Source organism: Ipomoea triloba, chromosome 4 (genome assembly GCF_003576645.1).
Source record: "Ipomoea triloba cultivar NCNSP0323 chromosome 4, ASM357664v1".
Taxonomy (NCBI): Eukaryota; Viridiplantae; Streptophyta; class Magnoliopsida; order Solanales; family Convolvulaceae; genus Ipomoea; species Ipomoea triloba.
The window spans coordinates 24,346,858-24,366,801 of NC_044919.1; the positions used below are offsets into that span (position 1 = coordinate 24,346,858).

Below are 19,944 nucleotides of genomic sequence, written 5' to 3' on the forward strand. Positions count from 1 at the left end.
TAACGTTCTGTAGGCACCTTCGCTTATCTCCATGATATTCTTCTTCTCCAAACTTAGATTACTTTAATCCAAGCTTCCTTTACTGCCGTTCAGTCCTATAGAGAAGTGTCAGTGTATCGAGACCTGGTTTGGTGTATCGTTTGACTGATGTCTCGAATCCATGTCTCGAACTGGATTGATGTTCAGAGAGACTCTATCTCTCGAACTCTGCTTATGTCTCGAGACTTAGTTGATGTCTCGCAGACCCTTATTCCTCCAGTGTAGTCTCGTGCCTTCTTCTGATCTGACTATAGACTTACAACACGAAGACATCTAAAATGTTCAATCAAGTTTGCCTTAAGCTTAAATATTTTCCGAGTTGAGCTCAAAGTTACCCGGTTATATTTTCGCTCTTAGTTTACTTGTCGAACTTACATAGATTCCTATCATTCGAGACTTAGGGGATTCTGATATACATTTGGTATCATCAAAACTTATTACATTATGTTCCTAACAAAACCCGGATGGGCCATACTCTATGTGTAATGGGCTGGTTTTCTTTAAACACAAAATTGTAGTTCCACCTACCTCTTCACTTGTAACCCCTCACTAATTCCAATAAGCTGCGATCATGCGTGCCGGTCACGAACCGTAAAATTTTTAGGAACTTGTGTTCGGACCCGTTTGTCCTAGGAAATGGATTATTAGGCACTATATTATTATTCTTGAGTTTCCTATTTAATTAAGTTGGTCCATAGCAGCAAAAATTTATTGTGATCGTTGCATCGCTAAATTTTGCGGTGTACCGAACCTAGCCCAATTTTGAGGTTTAGACTGGAATAAATTTGTGGTTTCGAAAATTATTGGATTTAGATTATTCTCTACCGAGAATTCATCTGTTTTAACCCTTACCAGTCCAATTGAAGATATTTTTCTTGAGGAACCATAAGACTTTGACAAGTGTCACAATTTTATCCACATCTTCCTCATTCTTATCATATAAGGGATGATCCAATGTGACTTAGTCTTCAAGACTCCTCATTCTTATCACATAAGGGAAAATATAAAAGCTTTGTTCCCATTTATTTTTTCCCATTTCACTTCAAATTGCCGAAAAGAGAGAAAGGGTGAGAGAGTGTGTGATTCTTCATCCTCCTCCACCATTAAAACCTTGCTTCCATAGCCAAATTTCTTCACAACTCTCAAGATTATTCGGTAAGATTTCAATTTTATTCGGTAGAAAGCTTTGCATTCCTTCCTAGAGCTTGACTCTAAGCTTAGTTTCTTAAAATATTGTGTTATGGTGTTGATTTTGATCATAGGATTTACGGTGAATTTGGGGAAAAGATCCAAGAGTTGTTCCTACGGTGTGGTGAATTTGGGGAAAAGATCCAAGAGTTGTTCCTACGGTGTTAGTAAACCTTCTAAAAGATCCAAGAGTTGTTCCTACGGTGTTAGTAAACCTTCTTGAGGTAAGAAGAGTTGTTCCTACGGTGTTAGTAAACCTTCTTGAGGTAAGGAATCCCCTTATTTGGTTGAGGTTATTTGAAACTAGATAATTGATAGCTAGGTTAAGAATTGTTGTTGATTGGTGTGCATGAAACCTATATGTTATGTGGTGTACATATGCTATGAAGTGGGGAAATTATGTATTTAGGTATAAATATATATGTATATGCCGTGTGTATATGTGGTGGGTGTGTGTGTCGTGATATGTGCATATATATATATATATATATATATATATATATATATAGAAGTCTATTCGGGTGAGGACACATACATTATGGAGGAATATGAGGGCAAATCTTGTGCATTGATTTTTAAAAATTAATGGTGTAGATTAATTAGAATTTTAGATTATATTTGTTTAAAAAAGGCGTGTTTTGAGTTTGATTAAGGGGATGGGGGTATTTTTGTCTATTGTATAATGTGTTTTAATTAAGGTTGGCTTGTTTTACGGTTTTGTTTTGGGTAATACGACACCGAAGATTCTTATTCCTTTTCCAATTTTTTACGATTCTTCTTCTTCCTCGCAGCCCCGGTCTCAGCGATGGTCTCTCTTCCTTCTTTCCTTGCAGTCTGCTTCTCGTCGACGTTGGCGGTTGGAGAGCAGTACTCGGTGACATTGAGTTCATCCTAAAAGGCGGCGTGCTTAGGTCGTCAATGGCCGAGCGAGGAGGGTGGCAACCGGGCAAACGGGCTGGAGGTTCGTCGTTAGCGTCGGAACTAGGTCGGTATCGCCATCGCCGTTTCTGTTGGTTTTTTTTTTTTATTGTTTTGATTGTTTTTATGTTTGAATCATTGAATGTTGGTGCATGTATGTTGTGAAATCACTGGATGGTGTTGCATGTGTGGTTGGGGGCATTCTAAATGTTTTAGGATTTTGGTCTCGCCGTTTCTGATTTTTGTTTTTAAAAAGAATTATCCCTACCAACGATGACATAGGAGGCCGGGCAATCTGTTGATTAGGTATGTTTCAACCTGGAGGGTATCCATACTTTTTTTTGTAGCACTTGTCAATTGTATGACCATTCATCCAACAATACATACACTTAACAAATCTGTTTGTATTGCTAGCACTGAACCTTTTCTTGTTTTTGAAATTATTAACAGCATTTGGACCAGAAATAGCAGCCAAAACTTCTTGACTCATAGATTTTCCCTTTATAGCATTAGCACTCATCACATCATTTACTATTATATCATTCTTTTTTATCAAGAAATAGGTCCCCTAGTAGGTTTGGTGAAAACATATGCATGGATGTGTTAATTGATTTTGGGTCGTATACTAGTAACCGTTTAATGGTAGAACAAGCATATGCATATAATTGGGTGCCTATATATAATATAGTGTGTGCCTATGAGATGTCAGTTGTGTGCCTCGAATGTAAAATAATAGAATTTGTTATTTCTGACAGCTAAAATAAGACAAGGTGAATAAATAACAACCATTAGAATGCCTTTTTTTTGGGTGTGTTGTGTGGGGTGAATTTACCAAGTATCTAAGCAATCCTCAAGCTTAAAGCATGGTTCTTTATGTTTTGCCAGGCTTGGGAGGGCATCAGTGTTGTCATATCAGCCCGAAAGTTAATAGGAGCTACAAATCCTCTTAATGCTGAACCAGGCACAACCAGAGGAGACCTTGCGGTTCAAACTGGAAGTTCAGGCATCTCTGATTATTGCGCATAAGTTCTATATCTTTTATTTTGCAATGAATGTGATTTTTTTTTCATTTAAAACTGTAGCTTTTTACTTTTTATCCATAAAAATTATTCAACACTAGAGTTTATTCTTAGTATGCTATATTTGATAAGCTTACAGTATGAGCACTTATTTCTACAGAATGGTAATGGAAAAATAAGATTTCTACTTTTAAAAGATGAGTTTGATACAGATACTCTAGAATGAATGATTTCTACTTTATTTATGTGAAATGGTGAACCATATAAAAATGGAAGCACTTAGAATGATCTTTAACTGTTTGACAGGATTTTATATATACGGTTATCATGTTGTGTGCACAGCTATGGTGCTTCTTCTGCCAAGTTTTTGAATGTTGTGTGCCTGTGAATGAAATTAACTTGATGCCTTGTTTGCCCGGTTCGAGTTTGTGTCCCCGTTTGTGTTGTGTGCACATTTAGAGTACTACGTGTGCACGGTTTTGAAATGTTGCATGCCTCTCTTTTTGGTAACTATTACTTTATTTTTCGTTCACTATTTTGCAATGAGTTTATAGTTATTCTAGTAGTTTTTTTTTCCTGGTTTCGTGTGTGCACTCTTTCGCTATGTGTGTGTGCCTTCTTCATTCACGTGTGTGCCCGAACAACTTAATGTGTGCCCAAGTCCCATTACATGTGTGCCCATCTATTTTTTGGTGTGTGCACTTGTGTTTTATTTTATAAAAACAACCAGAATTTCACCAAGTCTGTTTGTGTGCCCGTATAATTAGCTTTGTGTACACTCTTGGATTTATTGTGTGCCATTGTTCGTATTATTGTGTGCCACTATTTGTTATACTGTGTGCCACTGTTGGTTAATTTTTTTGTTCGTTGGTGGCATGCAGCAAAAAAAACCCAAGGGAGCATCTTCAATAGGGTGTTCGTCTTAGCTGCGTAATGATGATGACGATTTTGTTGAAGGTTCATCTCCTTTCTTAGAAAGGATGCAACGGGATCCTCTTTGGGATGCTCCAGATACTGATTTAAATGCAGAGGAGCGGGGAAGGTTTCTTACTTTTAAAGTTAGGGTGCCACCTTCACTTTTTGTAGAGGCGTTAGAAGACCTGTGTGCCAAGTTTTTGCCTTATGTTTAATATCTAAACTTCGTTCGAAAATTGTGTTAACTTTGAAATATCATTGAAATGATCTTCTTTATTCATGTGTAAATGTATTTCAACGCTGGGTAAAAATTAAATTTGTTTTGGATTTTCTTATGTGCCAAAGTCCCATTTAATGTGTGCACTTGAATTGTACTTTATTTTTAGTTTTCTCTAAAACATTCACCCGTTTATTGACATAATCGTCTGTTTCAGTGCGCACACAAAATGAGTAATATATTCAAAAGTATTGTTAGTTTTCTCTACCCCTATTTAGCATCTTGAAGTGTTTTCTAAGTGTCCGAACAAAATGACATATGGAATTCTACCCTCCGTTGTAAGGATATGTGGCACACAATATATTTAAAGTTGGCACCAGGGTCGGATTTTAGAGCGTGCAAGATGTGCAACTGCACAGTGCCCCAAAATTTTGGGGGCCTCTAGTCCAGTCATGGCCCAATAGTTAGTATATGTATTTGTGATTATATTGGCTCAAAATTAGGTTTTCATGACTGATCTAAATTCTACTACATATTATTCAAAAAAAATTCTACTCCGTAATATTTACGCGTATCACTTTTCTTTAATTCATAATTTATTTATACTTTGATAGGACCTCACTTATTTACCGGCATAGGGCCACGCAAATAAAAAATCCCGCCCTGGTTGGCACACAATATCTCATAAATTGGCACTGAATTTATCAAATAACATTAATAATATAATCCCATTATATATTCCGTTAAAAATTTGTTTGCATTTTTGAATTGTAACTCATACATACGAATTTCATATTTGTCCTTTCTAAAATATGAATTTCCTTATGCTTGAAGTTATTCTTCCCAATATGATGGTGCACACGTTATACACATACATGGCTATCTAATTCCAACTATCCACTCATCTTTATATTCATAAATCTTTAAAAAAAATTCGGTGTCATTTTGTTTTAATTATAACTCTAGTAATTACAAATTCCACTTCTATTTTGTTCAAAGTGTACATAATTATGTACATAGGATTTTTTTTAAAGCCCGACCTACAGCATATATGGCATACAATTTATCAAACGTTGTCACACAATTAATGAAACAATGGTACACACGTTTACCAGATACTGAAATACCAGTCTTCTGTTTCTATTTCATTCAAGCATAAACTTCTATTTTTTGCACTCAGTTGGCGCATCATCCACCACTTCACACCTCACGTTTCTTTGGAAGAATGGAGACTCTACCATAATTATAGTTGAATTCAAATTCTATGTTTGTTAAATAAATCATACCAAAATTAAAATTGATATATACCAAATCTCTCATTTGCCCTCCATATTTATTTATAGCCATGATCTTCCAAATTATGTAGCCCAATCTCAGCCGTTTCTATTCTTATGTTGGATGAATATGATTTAACCTCATAGTCCTCTATNCTTGGATTTATTGTGTGCCATTGTTCGTATTATTGTGTGCCACTATTTGTTATACTGTGTGCCACTGTTGGTTAATTTTTTTGTTCGTTGGTGGCATGCAGCAAAAAAAACCCAAGGGAGCATCTTCAATAGGGTGTTCGTCTTAGCTGCGTAATGATGATGACGATTTTGTTGAAGGTTCATCTCCTTTCTTAGAAAGGATGCAACGGGATCCTCTTTGGGATGCTCCAGATACTGATTTAAATGCAGAGGAGCGGGGAAGGTTTCTTACTTTTAAAGTTAGGGTGCCACCTTCACTTTTTGTAGAGGCGTTAGAAGACCTGTGTGCCAAGTTTTTGCCTTATGTTTAATATCTAAACTTCGTTCGAAAATTGTGTTAACTTTGAAATATCATTGAAATGATCTTCTTTATTCATGTGTAAATGTATTTCAACGCTGGGTAAAAATTAAATTTGTTTTGGATTTTCTTATGTGCCAAAGTCCCATTTAATGTGTGCACTTGAATTGTACTTTATTTTTAGTTTTCTCTAAAACATTCACCCGTTTATTGACATAATCGTCTGTTTCAGTGCGCACACAAAATGAGTAATATATTCAAAAGTATTGTTAGTTTTCTCTACCCCTATTTAGCATCTTGAAGTGTTTTCTAAGTGTCCGAACAAAATGACATATGGAATTCTACCCTCCGTTGTAAGGATATGTGGCACACAATATATTTAAAGTTGGCACCAGGGTCGGATTTTAGAGCGTGCAAGATGTGCAACTGCACAGTGCCCCAAAATTTTGGGGGCCTCTAGTCCAGTCATGGCCCAATAGTTAGTATATGTATTTGTGATTATATTGGCTCAAAATTAGGTTTTCATGACTGATCTAAATTCTACTACATATTATTCAAAAAAAATTCTACTCCGTAATATTTACGCGTATCACTTTTCTTTAATTCATAATTTATTTATACTTTGATAGGACCTCACTTATTTACCGGCATAGGGCCACGCAAATAAAAAATCCCGCCCTGGTTGGCACACAATATCTCATAAATTGGCACTGAATTTATCAAATAACATTAATAATATAATCCCATTATATATTCCGTTAAAAATTTGTTTGCATTTTTGAATTGTAACTCATACATACGAATTTCATATTTGTCCTTTCTAAAATATGAATTTCCTTATGCTTGAAGTTATTCTTCCCAATATGATGGTGCACACGTTATACACATACATGGCTATCTAATTCCAACTATCCACTCATCTTTATATTCATAAATCTTTAAAAAAAATTCGGTGTCATTTTGTTTTAATTATAACTCTAGTAATTACAAATTCCACTTCTATTTTGTTCAAAGTGTACATAATTATGTACATAGGATTTTTTTTAAAGCCCGACCTACAGCATATATGGCATACAATTTATCAAACGTTGTCACACAATTAATGAAACAATGGTACACACGTTTACCAGATACTGAAATACCAGTCTTCTGTTTCTATTTCATTCAAGCATAAACTTCTATTTTTTGCACTCAGTTGGCGCATCATCCACCACTTCACACCTCACGTTTCTTTGGAAGAATGGAGACTCTACCATAATTATAGTTGAATTCAAATTCTATGTTTGTTAAATAAATCATACCAAAATTAAAATTGATATATACCAAATCTCTCATTTGCCCTCCATATTTATTTATAGCCATGATCTTCCAAATTATGTAGCCCAATCTCAGCCGTTTCTATTCTTATGTTGGATGAATATGATTTAACCTCATAGTCCTCTATTAATATTGTCCTCATGTGAATAAGGGCCTATATATATATATATATATATATATATATTGTGTGTAGTATGATNTTCTTATGTTGGATGAATATGATTTAACCTCATAGTCCTCTATTAATATTGTCCTCATGTGAATAAGGGCCTATATATATATATATATATATATATATTGTGTGTAGTATGATTATATATATATATATATATATATATATTGTGTGTAGTATGATGTATATATATATATACTGTGTACGTGTGTGTGTTAGATATATGTTTGTAGTATAGTAAATATATATATGTGTGTATTATGTATATGAAACATATGTATGTACGTGTAGTATATATAGTTATGTGTGTATTATGTATATATATACACGTGTGATGTGTGTGTGTTTAAACTATATATATATATATATATATATATATATATATATATATATATATATATATATATATANTATATATATATATATATATATATATATATATATATATATATATATATATATATATGTACATATATGAGTATATACGTATAATTAAATAAAGGTTGTATTATGTATATATATATGGTATGTGTACTTTATGTGAGTATGCATAAATGTGGAAAATGTTATGTTGAGTGCATATATACATATGTGTAGTGTGATGATGAGAAATGTTTTGAGCAAAATGTTTTGAGAGGCAAGACTTTTGAACTAAGTTAAGAATGGTGATTGATTTCAAAGGAGGACTTGATTTTGTGGAAAATGTCTAAAAAGTGATTTTGACTCAATGAAAGGGAAAAGGAAGGAAAATGTTTTCAAACCTTTGTTCTAGTAAAAGTGGTGAAGGACCTAGTCTTGTAACCTACGGGATAAAGATGAGCTTAAAATGCCTCACCCGTATGGTGGTTACGTTATTGTATGACCAGTTCATACTGTTGTGGGCGAAGTCTATTCACCGAGTACTATATCACCCGGAAGGAAAAGGGTCTCCTGCAGGGGTGTGCACACTTAAGTATAGTCACTCTATTTTCGGGTAGGGGTCGTTCTTATGAACCTAGTGAGGCTAGCTAGGAATCATTCCAACGCTCCTATAAGTCCAGGGGATCAGTATTAGACCGGACGATGACCACTGAACCCGAGTTGAACGATCCAAGTGGTCAGTCAAAAGTGGAGAAAGGATACTCAGAGGCCTCACACTCACTTTCTATCTAGGACCAAGTGGATTTTGAAATATGAATGTAGTTACGCTGTAGCTACCAAGTGGATTTTGAAATATGAATGTAGTTACGCTGTAGCTACGGAGTGGATTTTGAAATATGAATGTAGTTACGCTGTAGCTACGGAGAAGAGGTATGAATATGAATGTAGTTACGCTGTAGCTACGGAGAAGAGGTATGTGAAAAGTATTGAAAATACTGTAGCTACGGAGAAGAGGTATGTGAAAAGTATTGAAAATACCCAAAGGTTGTGGGTGATCTCTCTGAAAGGTGAAAAGTGAAGAGAATTTCCTTAGGAGGGAAATGTTTTTTAAAGAAAGTGATTGAGAACAAAAAGGTGAAATTTGTGTTTTTCCATTACTTGCTTATATGCTTAAATGTTTAATTTGTGTTTTTCCATTACTTGCTTATATGCTTAAATGTTTAGCAATATTTTTTCCATTACTTGCTTATATGCTTAAATGTTTAGCAATATATGCTTTGAGTAAGTAAATGATTATTGTATGACCTCGTCTAGAGGGAAAGTGATTTAAGATTGATATTGAAATTGTTCGTCTAGAGGGAAAGTGATTTAAGATTGATATTGAAATTGTTGCCTATTATGTGTGCACGTTGCTATGTGTAACTGTTGCAGGTAGAACCTCGGCTGATGAGTAAGGATAGGGTTCTACGTAACAATTTTTTTACAAAACCTTTATTTAGTTTTGAATAACCCGTGGATATCCTTATTTAGCCGTCGCGCTAACTACACTTCAATGTGTATTGTTTTTATCAGATGCAGTTTAGTGAGTACCTCTGTACCCGATGAGCTCAGAATAGAAGAGAAGTGCAGGTTGAGGTCTACTATGATGTTGTTGTAGTATGTTGGTGTTGTAAGTTTAGCCTTAGCACTTAGAGTGGAGTTTGTCAAAGAGGTGATAGAATTCACTCTAGGTGTGGCGGTAGCACCCAGTTTTCTGTTGAGTAAATGTAAGCTTTCGCAGCGTCTGATTACTGATTTGTAATAAAGTATAAGAGTGGAAAATTGGGGTGTTACATCACTAATATCCCAACTTTTGCATGAGTTCTACGCCACACCCTCTACGGGACATTTTGGGTTCCTCCGCACATACAAGCGCCTCTCTAGGGTGTTTAATTAGCCGTCAATGTTTCGGACAGTAGACATCTTTGTAGCAGTGTGTGATGTGTGTCAACGTGCTAAAGCATCATCCCTATCTCCCGCAAGAATACTACAACCTTTACCTATTCCAGAATTTGTTTGGGACGATGTCACTATGGATTTCATTGATGGTTTGCCCCCGTCCAATGGCAAGACCTCTATTTTGGTTGTGGTTGATCGATTGAGTCAGTATGCACATTTTTTTTGCTCTTGCTCATCCTTATATTGTCAGGTCCGTTGCATTGGTGTTCGTGGAGGGTGTTGTTAAGCTACATGGAATTCCAAAATCTATTGTTTTTTATTGTGATCCAGTATTCACCAATAACTTTTAGAAGGCATTATTCAAGTCCTCTAGCACGTCTCTTAAGATGTCTACCGCCAATCATCCCCAAACGGATGGCCAGACGGAAGTTGTGAACCGATGTCTAGAGCAATATCTTCGTTGTTTTACTCATCGGCATCCTCACCAGTGGATTCGTTTTTTCCGTGGGCGGAGTTTTGGTACAACTCTTCTTATCATAGATCCACGGGTACGACACCTTTCTATGTCCTCTATGGTCGTCCACCTCCTTCCGTGCCTCGTTACTTTGTGGATTCTTCTCCAGTGTTATTTCATTCTGTGTATTTAAAGCAAATGCATAGGATCAACATTTTTATCTGTTATTTCATTCGTGTATTTAAAGCCATGCAAATGTTAATAAAGATCATTGATTATTGTTCAAAGTCCTTGTTCTTACTTCCAAATTATTCGTCCAACATTTTGGGTGTATCATAATGATAATGAAAGTACATTAAACAACAACTTGGAAGTGTCACTAAAAATCCTAGATTTGACTTTTTGATCATGTGATCTAGACTCTAGTCATTTCATTTTGCAAGTTATGAATAACCACAAGAGCATATCTACAAAGCTTTGCAACAACAATTGCTTAGACGTTGAGTACTGACCGATTGGTTGTCATGGCTCCGGTGATTAGATATGGACGNGATTATTGTATGACCTCGTCTAGAGGGAAAGTGATTTAAGATTGATATTGAAATTGTTGCCTATTATGTGTGCACGTTGCTATGTGTAACTGTTGCAGGTAGAACCTCGGCTGATGAGTAAGGATAGGGTTCTACGTAACAATTTTTTTACAAAACCTTTATTTAGTTTTGAATAACCCGTGGATATCCTTATTTAGCCGTCGCGCTAACTACACTTCAATGTGTATTGTTTTTATCAGATGCAGTTTAGTGAGTACCTCTGTACCCGATGAGCTCAGAATAGAAGAGAAGTGCAGGTTGAGGTCTACTATGATGTTGTTGTAGTATGTTGGTGTTGTAAGTTTAGCCTTAGCACTTAGAGTGGAGTTTGTCAAAGAGGTGATAGAATTCACTCTAGGTGTGGCGGTAGCACCCAGTTTTCTGTTGAGTAAATGTAAGCTTTCGCAGCGTCTGATTACTGATTTGTAATAAAGTATAAGAGTGGAAAATTGGGGTGTTACATCACTAATATCCCAACTTTTGCATGAGTTCTACGCCACACCCTCTACGGGACATTTTGGGTTCCTCCGCACATACAAGCGCCTCTCTAGGGTGTTTAATTAGCCGTCAATGTTTCGGACAGTAGACATCTTTGTAGCAGTGTGTGATGTGTGTCAACGTGCTAAAGCATCATCCCTATCTCCCGCAAGAATACTACAACCTTTACCTATTCCAGAATTTGTTTGGGACGATGTCACTATGGATTTCATTGATGGTTTGCCCCCGTCCAATGGCAAGACCTCTATTTTGGTTGTGGTTGATCGATTGAGTCAGTATGCACATTTTTTTTGCTCTTGCTCATCCTTATATTGTCAGGTCCGTTGCATTGGTGTTCGTGGAGGGTGTTGTTAAGCTACATGGAATTCCAAAATCTATTGTTTTTTATTGTGATCCAGTATTCACCAATAACTTTTAGAAGGCATTATTCAAGTCCTCTAGCACGTCTCTTAAGATGTCTACCGCCAATCATCCCCAAACGGATGGCCAGACGGAAGTTGTGAACCGATGTCTAGAGCAATATCTTCGTTGTTTTACTCATCGGCATCCTCACCAGTGGATTCGTTTTTTCCGTGGGCGGAGTTTTGGTACAACTCTTCTTATCATAGATCCACGGGTACGACACCTTTCTATGTCCTCTATGGTCGTCCACCTCCTTCCGTGCCTCGTTACTTTGTGGATTCTTCTCCAGTGTTATTTCATTCTGTGTATTTAAAGCAAATGCATAGGATCAACATTTTTATCTGTTATTTCATTCGTGTATTTAAAGCCATGCAAATGTTAATAAAGATCATTGATTATTGTTCAAAGTCCTTGTTCTTACTTCCAAATTATTCGTCCAACATTTTGGGTGTATCATAATGATAATGAAAGTACATTAAACAACAACTTGGAAGTGTCACTAAAAATCCTAGATTTGACTTTTTGATCATGTGATCTAGACTCTAGTCATTTCATTTTGCAAGTTATGAATAACCACAAGAGCATATCTACAAAGCTTTGCAACAACAATTGCTTAGACGTTGAGTACTGACCGATTGGTTGTCATGGCTCCGGTGATTAGATATGGACGGTTGACTCAGTTGACCCAGTCGATTTAGGATTGAGCGTGCCAGACGTTTTTGTTTATTAGCAAACGAACTAGGTCCCCTCGTCATTCCTAGAGCCCGGTCTTACTCATTTGTTCTTTGTGGCCGACCGTGACCGATGGGGTCCATCGCGGTGGGAACCATTCTCTCCTGTGCAAGGTCGCGCTATAGGGCCTCTAGGAGGTGTTTTGTTACTTCTACCACCACTAGGCAAGGTCTCACGGGGTCAACTAGTGGGATTCGGGTGACTGGTCTCATGGACATTAACACTTCTTCCTGAGGGTGTTCTTCATTGTCACTTTCCGCTGGACGTATGGAGCAACCAATCCAGATAGTGCATGGGAATTGAATTGATGATCAACTAAGGGTTTTGGGAAGGTTGTGTGTCAACCGACCAGATTGGGCATGTCGGCAAGTGGTGACCATGTTTTAGGGTTTTAGACTTGTGTTTGGGTTACAGTAGGAGAACAAACGTAAACGTTTTGTATTGAATCCCCACGTAAGGCGCCGATGGTTGTTTTAATTTATGACTTTTAGGCAGTCAAAGGTTGGCCAAAACTACCTCTAAAATAACGAGAATATGAGAAATATAGAGAGAATAAATATTTTTGTATTAATGAATATTGCTTGTCCCATCCCCATGTATGGGTCTATTTATGCCAGTGGGATGAGAGCCTTAAAAGAATTAAACTCATACACTACTTCATATTGTGAGTTTTTGTTACTTTATGATTGGGAAGCCCAATCCTTATTACATTGCGAATAATAAACCCAATCGTGTTAGATTTCTAAGTTAATTACTTGGTATTGGATATCCTTCTTAGGCTTTTTCTTGTCCAATTATTTTCCTGGACTTGTCCACGCGGCTCAAGCATTTTGGTTGACTAGTTTGACCGATTACCTTAGGGGCTGTTCGACCGGTCAGCCTATTATACTATCCATCAGGCCGGTTTTTTTAACGTAAAGCATTTTGTTTTTTGAAAATCGTAGTAAAAAGTAAAAATAAATAAATAAATATTTAAAAAAAAAAAAGAAAGAAAACCGACTGATCGAGCCAACTGGCAGCCTCAAAACTTTTTCTGCTAGGCGGGCCAGGCAGGTTGATGTGAGGTCATAAATTTCAGCCTTTACACATCAAACATGATAAAAGTAATGTTTTGATGATGCAGAGATTATATTGCTGATCAGATAAGCATTGAAAGATTTCATTTGATGCAACTTGAGACGTGAGTAGCATTACATGGAACAAAGATTTCTTTTGTTGAAGATAGAGCAAAAGTAAGTGAGGTCAGAAAGCCACTAAGCCACCCAACAAAGTTGCAGTAACACACTAACACATGTTTGCATGCAATCAGCATAGAGAACATGAGTCACCATATCATCATCCCACTACACTAGTCACTACTTACTTCATACGGGGGCCAATATGATTTTGAAATAGAAATAAAAAAAATGAAAAACCCATATTTCTCTTATTCTAGCTTATTTTAAACTTTTTTGGCTCATGATGACCAAAATCTGACTCATCCAACTGAAGCTTAAGATCCACCAACTGCAGACTACTTAACCTATATATACATTTTACTTATAGAAGATCGAATCAGCTATATACCATAAAGCAGTTCGATCATTTGTTTCTACTCACCCTTTAGCTAGGCTTTAGCAAAGATAATTTCTTGTTATCCTTCCCAAAACAAAGAACCAAAGTTAGAGATGAAGCAAAACCAGATCAAATCAAGAACTACAGGAGAGAACCTGCAGATTCCCATAAACTACTGGGCAGTTTTATTGAATCAGAGCTCAACAAAATGGGCACTTCTTCCTGATTCTGCTGCCACCCAACACCATCTGTATCCCTCTTCAAAACCATCAAAAGTAAGAAATGGTGCGGTGAGATTAAGACCCAAGATAACAGACATTCTGAAGGGAAAGCTCATCCTAGGGGCTAAACTTCTCCAAGCAGGTGGCATTCAAAAGGTGTTCAAGAAAAACTTCAGGACTGTTAGAGACGACGGCGAAAAGCTGTTGAAGGCATCTCAATGTTATTTATCAACAACATCTGGTCCAATGCCTGGCCTACTCTTTGTTTCTACTCATAAACTTGCCTTCCTTAGTGATAGGTCAATCAAAATCCCTTCTTCAACTGGAAAGTCCATGAGAATGCATTATAAGGTATCAATCCCAATTGCGAAAATTAAGAGAGCAAATGAAGTGATAATTTGAAGAATCCATCAGAGAAGTACATACAAGTAGTCACAGAAGATCATTTTGAGTTCTGGTTCATGTGGTTCCTACATCATCAAACAACCTTGAAATATCTCCAAGATGCAATTTCTCAAGCTCAGTATCCTTATTAGAAATATTATTTTATATAATATATACTTGTAAAATGCTGACAAAGTTGTAGTAAATCGGAAATCAAAATGCTGTTTATAAAATTGACTGATTGATTGTTGAAAAAATTCTTGAAACTGTTAGGAATATTATCCTAATGCCTTTGCCCGGGAGAGTCTCTGTGATATACAATTCAATATAAGGATCTTGTATTTAGTGGTACAATTCTTCTTTTTTCAATGTGGAACGAACGCTATTTATAACTCTTTCCACCTTCATTTTTAACTTCAATGGTATATTTTGGTAATTAATTTTTCATTCACTTATTATCCGTTTTGAGCACAATGTACCATATATCAATATCTTCTTATCACTACAAAGAACCTGAATACACTTTGAACCGACCCAAATAAGGAGTGAACCCCACATATATTTGTACCACAAAATAACCCTAAATAACAATGTCATTTTTGCTATTTTTTCAACATAAAAAAGTATCAACATTAAACCTATCTAACAATCTTCTCATTCCTGTGACATTTAACACAAAAGCACAATATAAGGTGATGAGACTCCCAAGTCAAGGAAAACACACAATTCATTAACAATGAACAAGAATAATTCCTCCAATTCACACAATCCAATCTCCAATTTAGAAATGAAGAACTACACTTAGCATCATGTCACTTCACAATTCAATTCCTAATGAAGAGATTACCTAATAATGATTGTAAATGTAAAACACAATTGACCTAATTGCACACAAATTGGAAATAGCAATTGAAATCAAAATGCAAAGCAAATCAAAGTAGAATTAGAGAATTACCTAAGCAATAGCAATTGAATTCCAAATCAAAGAGCTTGAAAGTAAATCTCCTTCAACAAGATTGAATGATGAAAGTAAATGTTCATCTCTCTACACTATAAGAATGAACTCTAACTTCTCTCTAGAATGTCTAATTCCAACTTGCTAGATTCTAGATCCCCCCCCCCCTCTCAAAATATCTAACTTCACTCTTTAAATAGCTTCCTCTAATTGCACTTGTATTCCATTTTACGCCATGGCTATTCCACGCACGACTCCACGTCGTGGACTTCCTACTTAAACCTCATCTCATCTTCTCCACGCGTGGACATGTGGCGTGGAAGTTTCTAGATATTTTCCATGCCACATTCCACGCGTGGAAGTGAACGTGGACCTTCCATTGTTCCTCCACCTTTGGTTGTTTCTTTGCCAAGTACATATGCTCTCTCCTTGAGCCTCAAAAACCTATAAAACCATCTAAAATATGTCAAGAGTAGAGCTTTACAATTGGTTAGCACATTAGAGCATAAAACACCATAGGTTACTCACAAAAGAATATCAAATAAGCACAATTGCACTCCTGAGTTAGACCCTTAACTAGCTAGGTATCTTTGGCACTTATCAGTATAAAAAAGATTGAAATGTCTTTGTATTTAACGACATTTCAATAATTTTGTTGATGAAAGATTAAAAATGGTTATGCCACAGTAATACTAGGACCAAATAAGAATGTCTTAATAAAAAAGGACTAAATGTGGACTGTCACCTATAAATCTAGAACCAAAAATAAAATTAACTCATACAAAGAAGTAAATATAAAAATAGTGACGGGTATCTTTTTTAGTATACTTAAAAATAGGGACGGGCATCTTGAGGACAAGGTTGCGGTTTTAGGGGTGGTATTGATACACCACAGCTACGACGGTCCGTACGGACTCCAAAACCTAATCCAAAGTATGTGAATTAATATTAGGGCATGCATGTACATGGAAAAATATCGTGGCTGATATATTTATTTTATATTTATTTTATTTTTATTTCAATTTTTGTTGACTTAGTTGGCTATATTATAACCATGAACTAGTTTTGCGGAATAAGGCATGAACGTTAGCATATGCATAGGATCAACATTTTCATATGTTATTTTATTGTATTTAAAGCCATGCAAAGGTTAATAAAGATCATTGATTGTTGTTCAAAATCCTTGTTCTTACTTCCAGGTTATTCATCCAACATTTTGGGTGTATCATAATAAAAGTACATTAAACAACAGCTTGGAAGTGTCACTAAAAATCCTAGATTTGACCTTATGATCATGTGATCTACTCATTCCATTTTGCAAGTTATGAATAACCATAACAGCATATCTACAAAGCTTTGCAACAGCAATTGCTTCGCCGTTGAGTACTGACCGATTGGTTGTCATGGCTCTAGTGATTAGATATGGCTGGTTGACTCAGCTCACCCAATCGATTTAGGATTGAGCGTGCCAGACGTTTTTCTTGATTAGCAACGAACTAGCTAGGTCCCCTTGTCATTTCCAGAAACCTGTCCTACTCATTTGTTCTTTGTGGTCGACCGTGACCGATGGGGGTCCATCGCGGTGGGAACCATTCTCTCCTGTGCAAGGTCACGCTGTAGGGCCTCTAGGAGGTGTTTTGTTGCTTCTACCACCACTAGGCAGGGTCTCACGGGGTCAACTAGTGAGATTCGGGCGGTCGGTCCCGTGGACATCAACACTTCTTCCTGAGGGTGTTCTTCGTTATCACTTTCCGCTGGACGTATGGAGCGACCAAACAGTGCATGGGAATTTGATTATTGATGATCAGCTAAGGGTTTCGGGCAAGTCGTGTGTCAACCGACCAGATCGGGCATGTCGACAAGTGCTGACCATGTTTTATGGTTTTAGACTTGTGTTTGGGTTACAGATGAAAAAACAAACGTAAACTTTTTGTATCGAATCCCCATGTGTGGCGCAGAGGGTTATTTTATGACTTTTGGGCAGTCAACGGCAGGCCAACACTACCTTTAAAATAAGGAGAATATGAGAAATATATAGAGAATAAATATTGTTGTATTAATGAATATTGCTTGTCCCCTCCCCATGTATGGGTCTACTTATGCATGTGGGTTGAGAGCGTTAAAAGAATAAAACTCCTACACTGCTTCATATTGGGAGTTTTTGTTACTTTCGGATTGGGAAGTGACCCAATCCTTATTACATTGTGAATAATAAATCCACTCTTGCTAGATTTCTAAGTTAATTTGTATTGGATATCCTTCTTGGACTTTTTCTGGTCCAATTATTTTTTTGGACTTGTCCACGCGGACGCAGCTCATGCATTTTGGTTGTCTAGTTTGACCGATTACCTTAGGGGCGATTTGACCGGTCAACCTAGTATTCCTCCATCACGCCATATTTTTTTAATGTAAAGCATTTTGTTTTTTGAAAATCGTAATAAAAATTAATAATAATAATAATAATAATAATAATAATAAAAAATAAAAAATCATTGTAATATCTTGTTTTTGTTATAGGTCCCCCGGAAAAAAAAACAAAAAAAAAAAAAAGAAGACTGATCGAGCCAACTGGCAGCCTCAAAACTTTTTGTAGACGGGCCAGGCAGGTTGATGTGAGGTCATAAATTTCTGCCTTTACACATCAAACTTGATAAAAGTAATGTTTTGATGATGCAGAGATTATATTGCTGATCAGATAAGCATTCAAAGATTTCATTTGATGCAACTTGAGACGTGAGTAGCATTACATGGAACAAAGATTTCTTTTGTTGAAGATAGAGCAAAAGTATGTGAGATCAGAAAGCCACAAAGCCACCCAACAAACTAACACATGTTTGCATGCAATCAGCATAGAGAACATGAGTCACCATATCATCATCCCACTACAGTAGTGACTACTTCATACCGTGGCCAATATGATTTTGAAATAGAAATAAAAACAAAAAAATGAAAAACCCATATTTCTCTTATTCTAGGTTTTAAACTTTTTTGGCTCATGATGACCAAAATCTGACTCATCCAACTGAAGCTTAAGATCCACCAACTGCAGACTACTTAACCTATATATATACATAACATTTTACTTATAGAAGAATCAGCTATATACCAGAAAGCAGTTCATTTGTTTCTACTCACCCTTTAGGCTTTATTAACAAAGATAATTTCTTGTTATCTTTCCCAAAACAATGAACCAAAGTTAGAGATGAAACAAAACCAGATCAAATCAAGAACTACAGGAGAGAACCTGCAGATTCCCATAAACTACTGGGCAGTTTTATTGAATCAGAGCTCAACAAAATGGGCACTTCCTGATTCTGCTGCCACCCAACGCCATCTGTATCCCTCTTCAAAACCATCAAAAGTAAGAAATGGTGCGGTGAGATTAAGACCCAAGATAACAGACATTCTGAAGGGCAAGCTCATCCTAGGGGCTAAACTTCTCCAAGCAGGTGGCATTCAAAAGGTGTTCAAGAAGAACTTCGGTACTGTTAGAGATGGCGAAAAGCTGTTGAAGGCATCTCAATGTTATTTATCAACAACATCTGGTCCAATGCCTGGCCTACTCTTTGTTTCTACTCATAAACTTGCCTTTCTTAGTGATAGATCAATCAAAATCCCTTCTTCAACTGGAAAGTCCATGAGAATGCATTATAAGGTATCAATCCCAATTGCCAAAATTAAGAGAGCAAATGAAAGTGATAATTTGAAGAATCCATCAGAGAAGTACATACAAGTAGTCACAGAAGATCATTTTGAGTTCTGGTTCATGTGGTTCCTACATCATCAAACAACCTTGAAATATCTCCAAGATGCAATTTCTCAAGCTCAGTATCCTTAGAAATATTATTTTATATAATATACACTTGTAAAATGCTGACAAAGTTGTAGTAGATCGGAAATCAAAAGGCTGTCTATAAAATTGACTAATTGATTATTTTTGAAGAAATTCTTGAAACTGTTAGGAATATTATCCTAATGCCTTCGCCCGAGAGTCTCCAATTCAATATAAAGGTTTTGTATATATAGTGATGCAAATCTTATTTTTTCAATGTGGAACAAAAGCTATTTATAACTCTTTCCATCCTCATTTTTAATTTAAATGGATATACTTTGAGAATTAATTTCTCATTCACCTATTATACGTTTTGAGCACAACGTACCATATATCAATATTTTCTTATCACTACGAAGAACTTAATACACTTTGAACCAATCCAAATAAGAAGTGGTCCCCACATATATTTGTATCACAAAATAACCCCTAACAATGTGATGTTTGCTATTTTTCCAACATAAACTTGCCA

The 19,944-nt window shown here is 36.2% G+C and overlaps 2 protein-coding genes and 1 long non-coding RNA gene across 3 annotated transcripts; all 3 read left to right on the forward strand.

Annotated features, from left to right (window-relative positions):
• The first annotated feature begins 1,419 nt into the window (after nucleotides 1-1,419).
• On the forward strand, nucleotides 1,420-4,412 carry LOC116015501. Its single transcript, XR_004097629.1, has 3 exons — nucleotides 1,420-1,451; nucleotides 2,019-2,212; nucleotides 3,031-4,412. It is a non-coding gene; the product is annotated as an uncharacterized LOC116015501 (long non-coding RNA).
• A 9,730-nt stretch (nucleotides 4,413-14,142) lies between these two features.
• LOC116014739 (GEM-like protein 4) lies at nucleotides 14,143-15,056 on the forward strand. Its single transcript, XM_031254686.1, has one exon. The coding sequence runs from the start codon at nucleotides 14,194-14,196 to the stop codon at nucleotides 14,701-14,703; it is 510 nt and encodes a 169-aa protein (XP_031110546.1). The 5' UTR covers nucleotides 14,143-14,193; the 3' UTR covers nucleotides 14,704-15,056.
• A 3,786-nt stretch (nucleotides 15,057-18,842) lies between these two features.
• On the forward strand, nucleotides 18,843-19,478 carry LOC116016037 (GEM-like protein 4). Its single transcript, XM_031256203.1, has one exon. It carries the CDS (start codon nucleotides 18,843-18,845, stop codon nucleotides 19,476-19,478), a length of 636 nt encoding a protein of 211 aa, XP_031112063.1.
• Nucleotides 19,479-19,944: the final 466 nt, after the last annotated feature.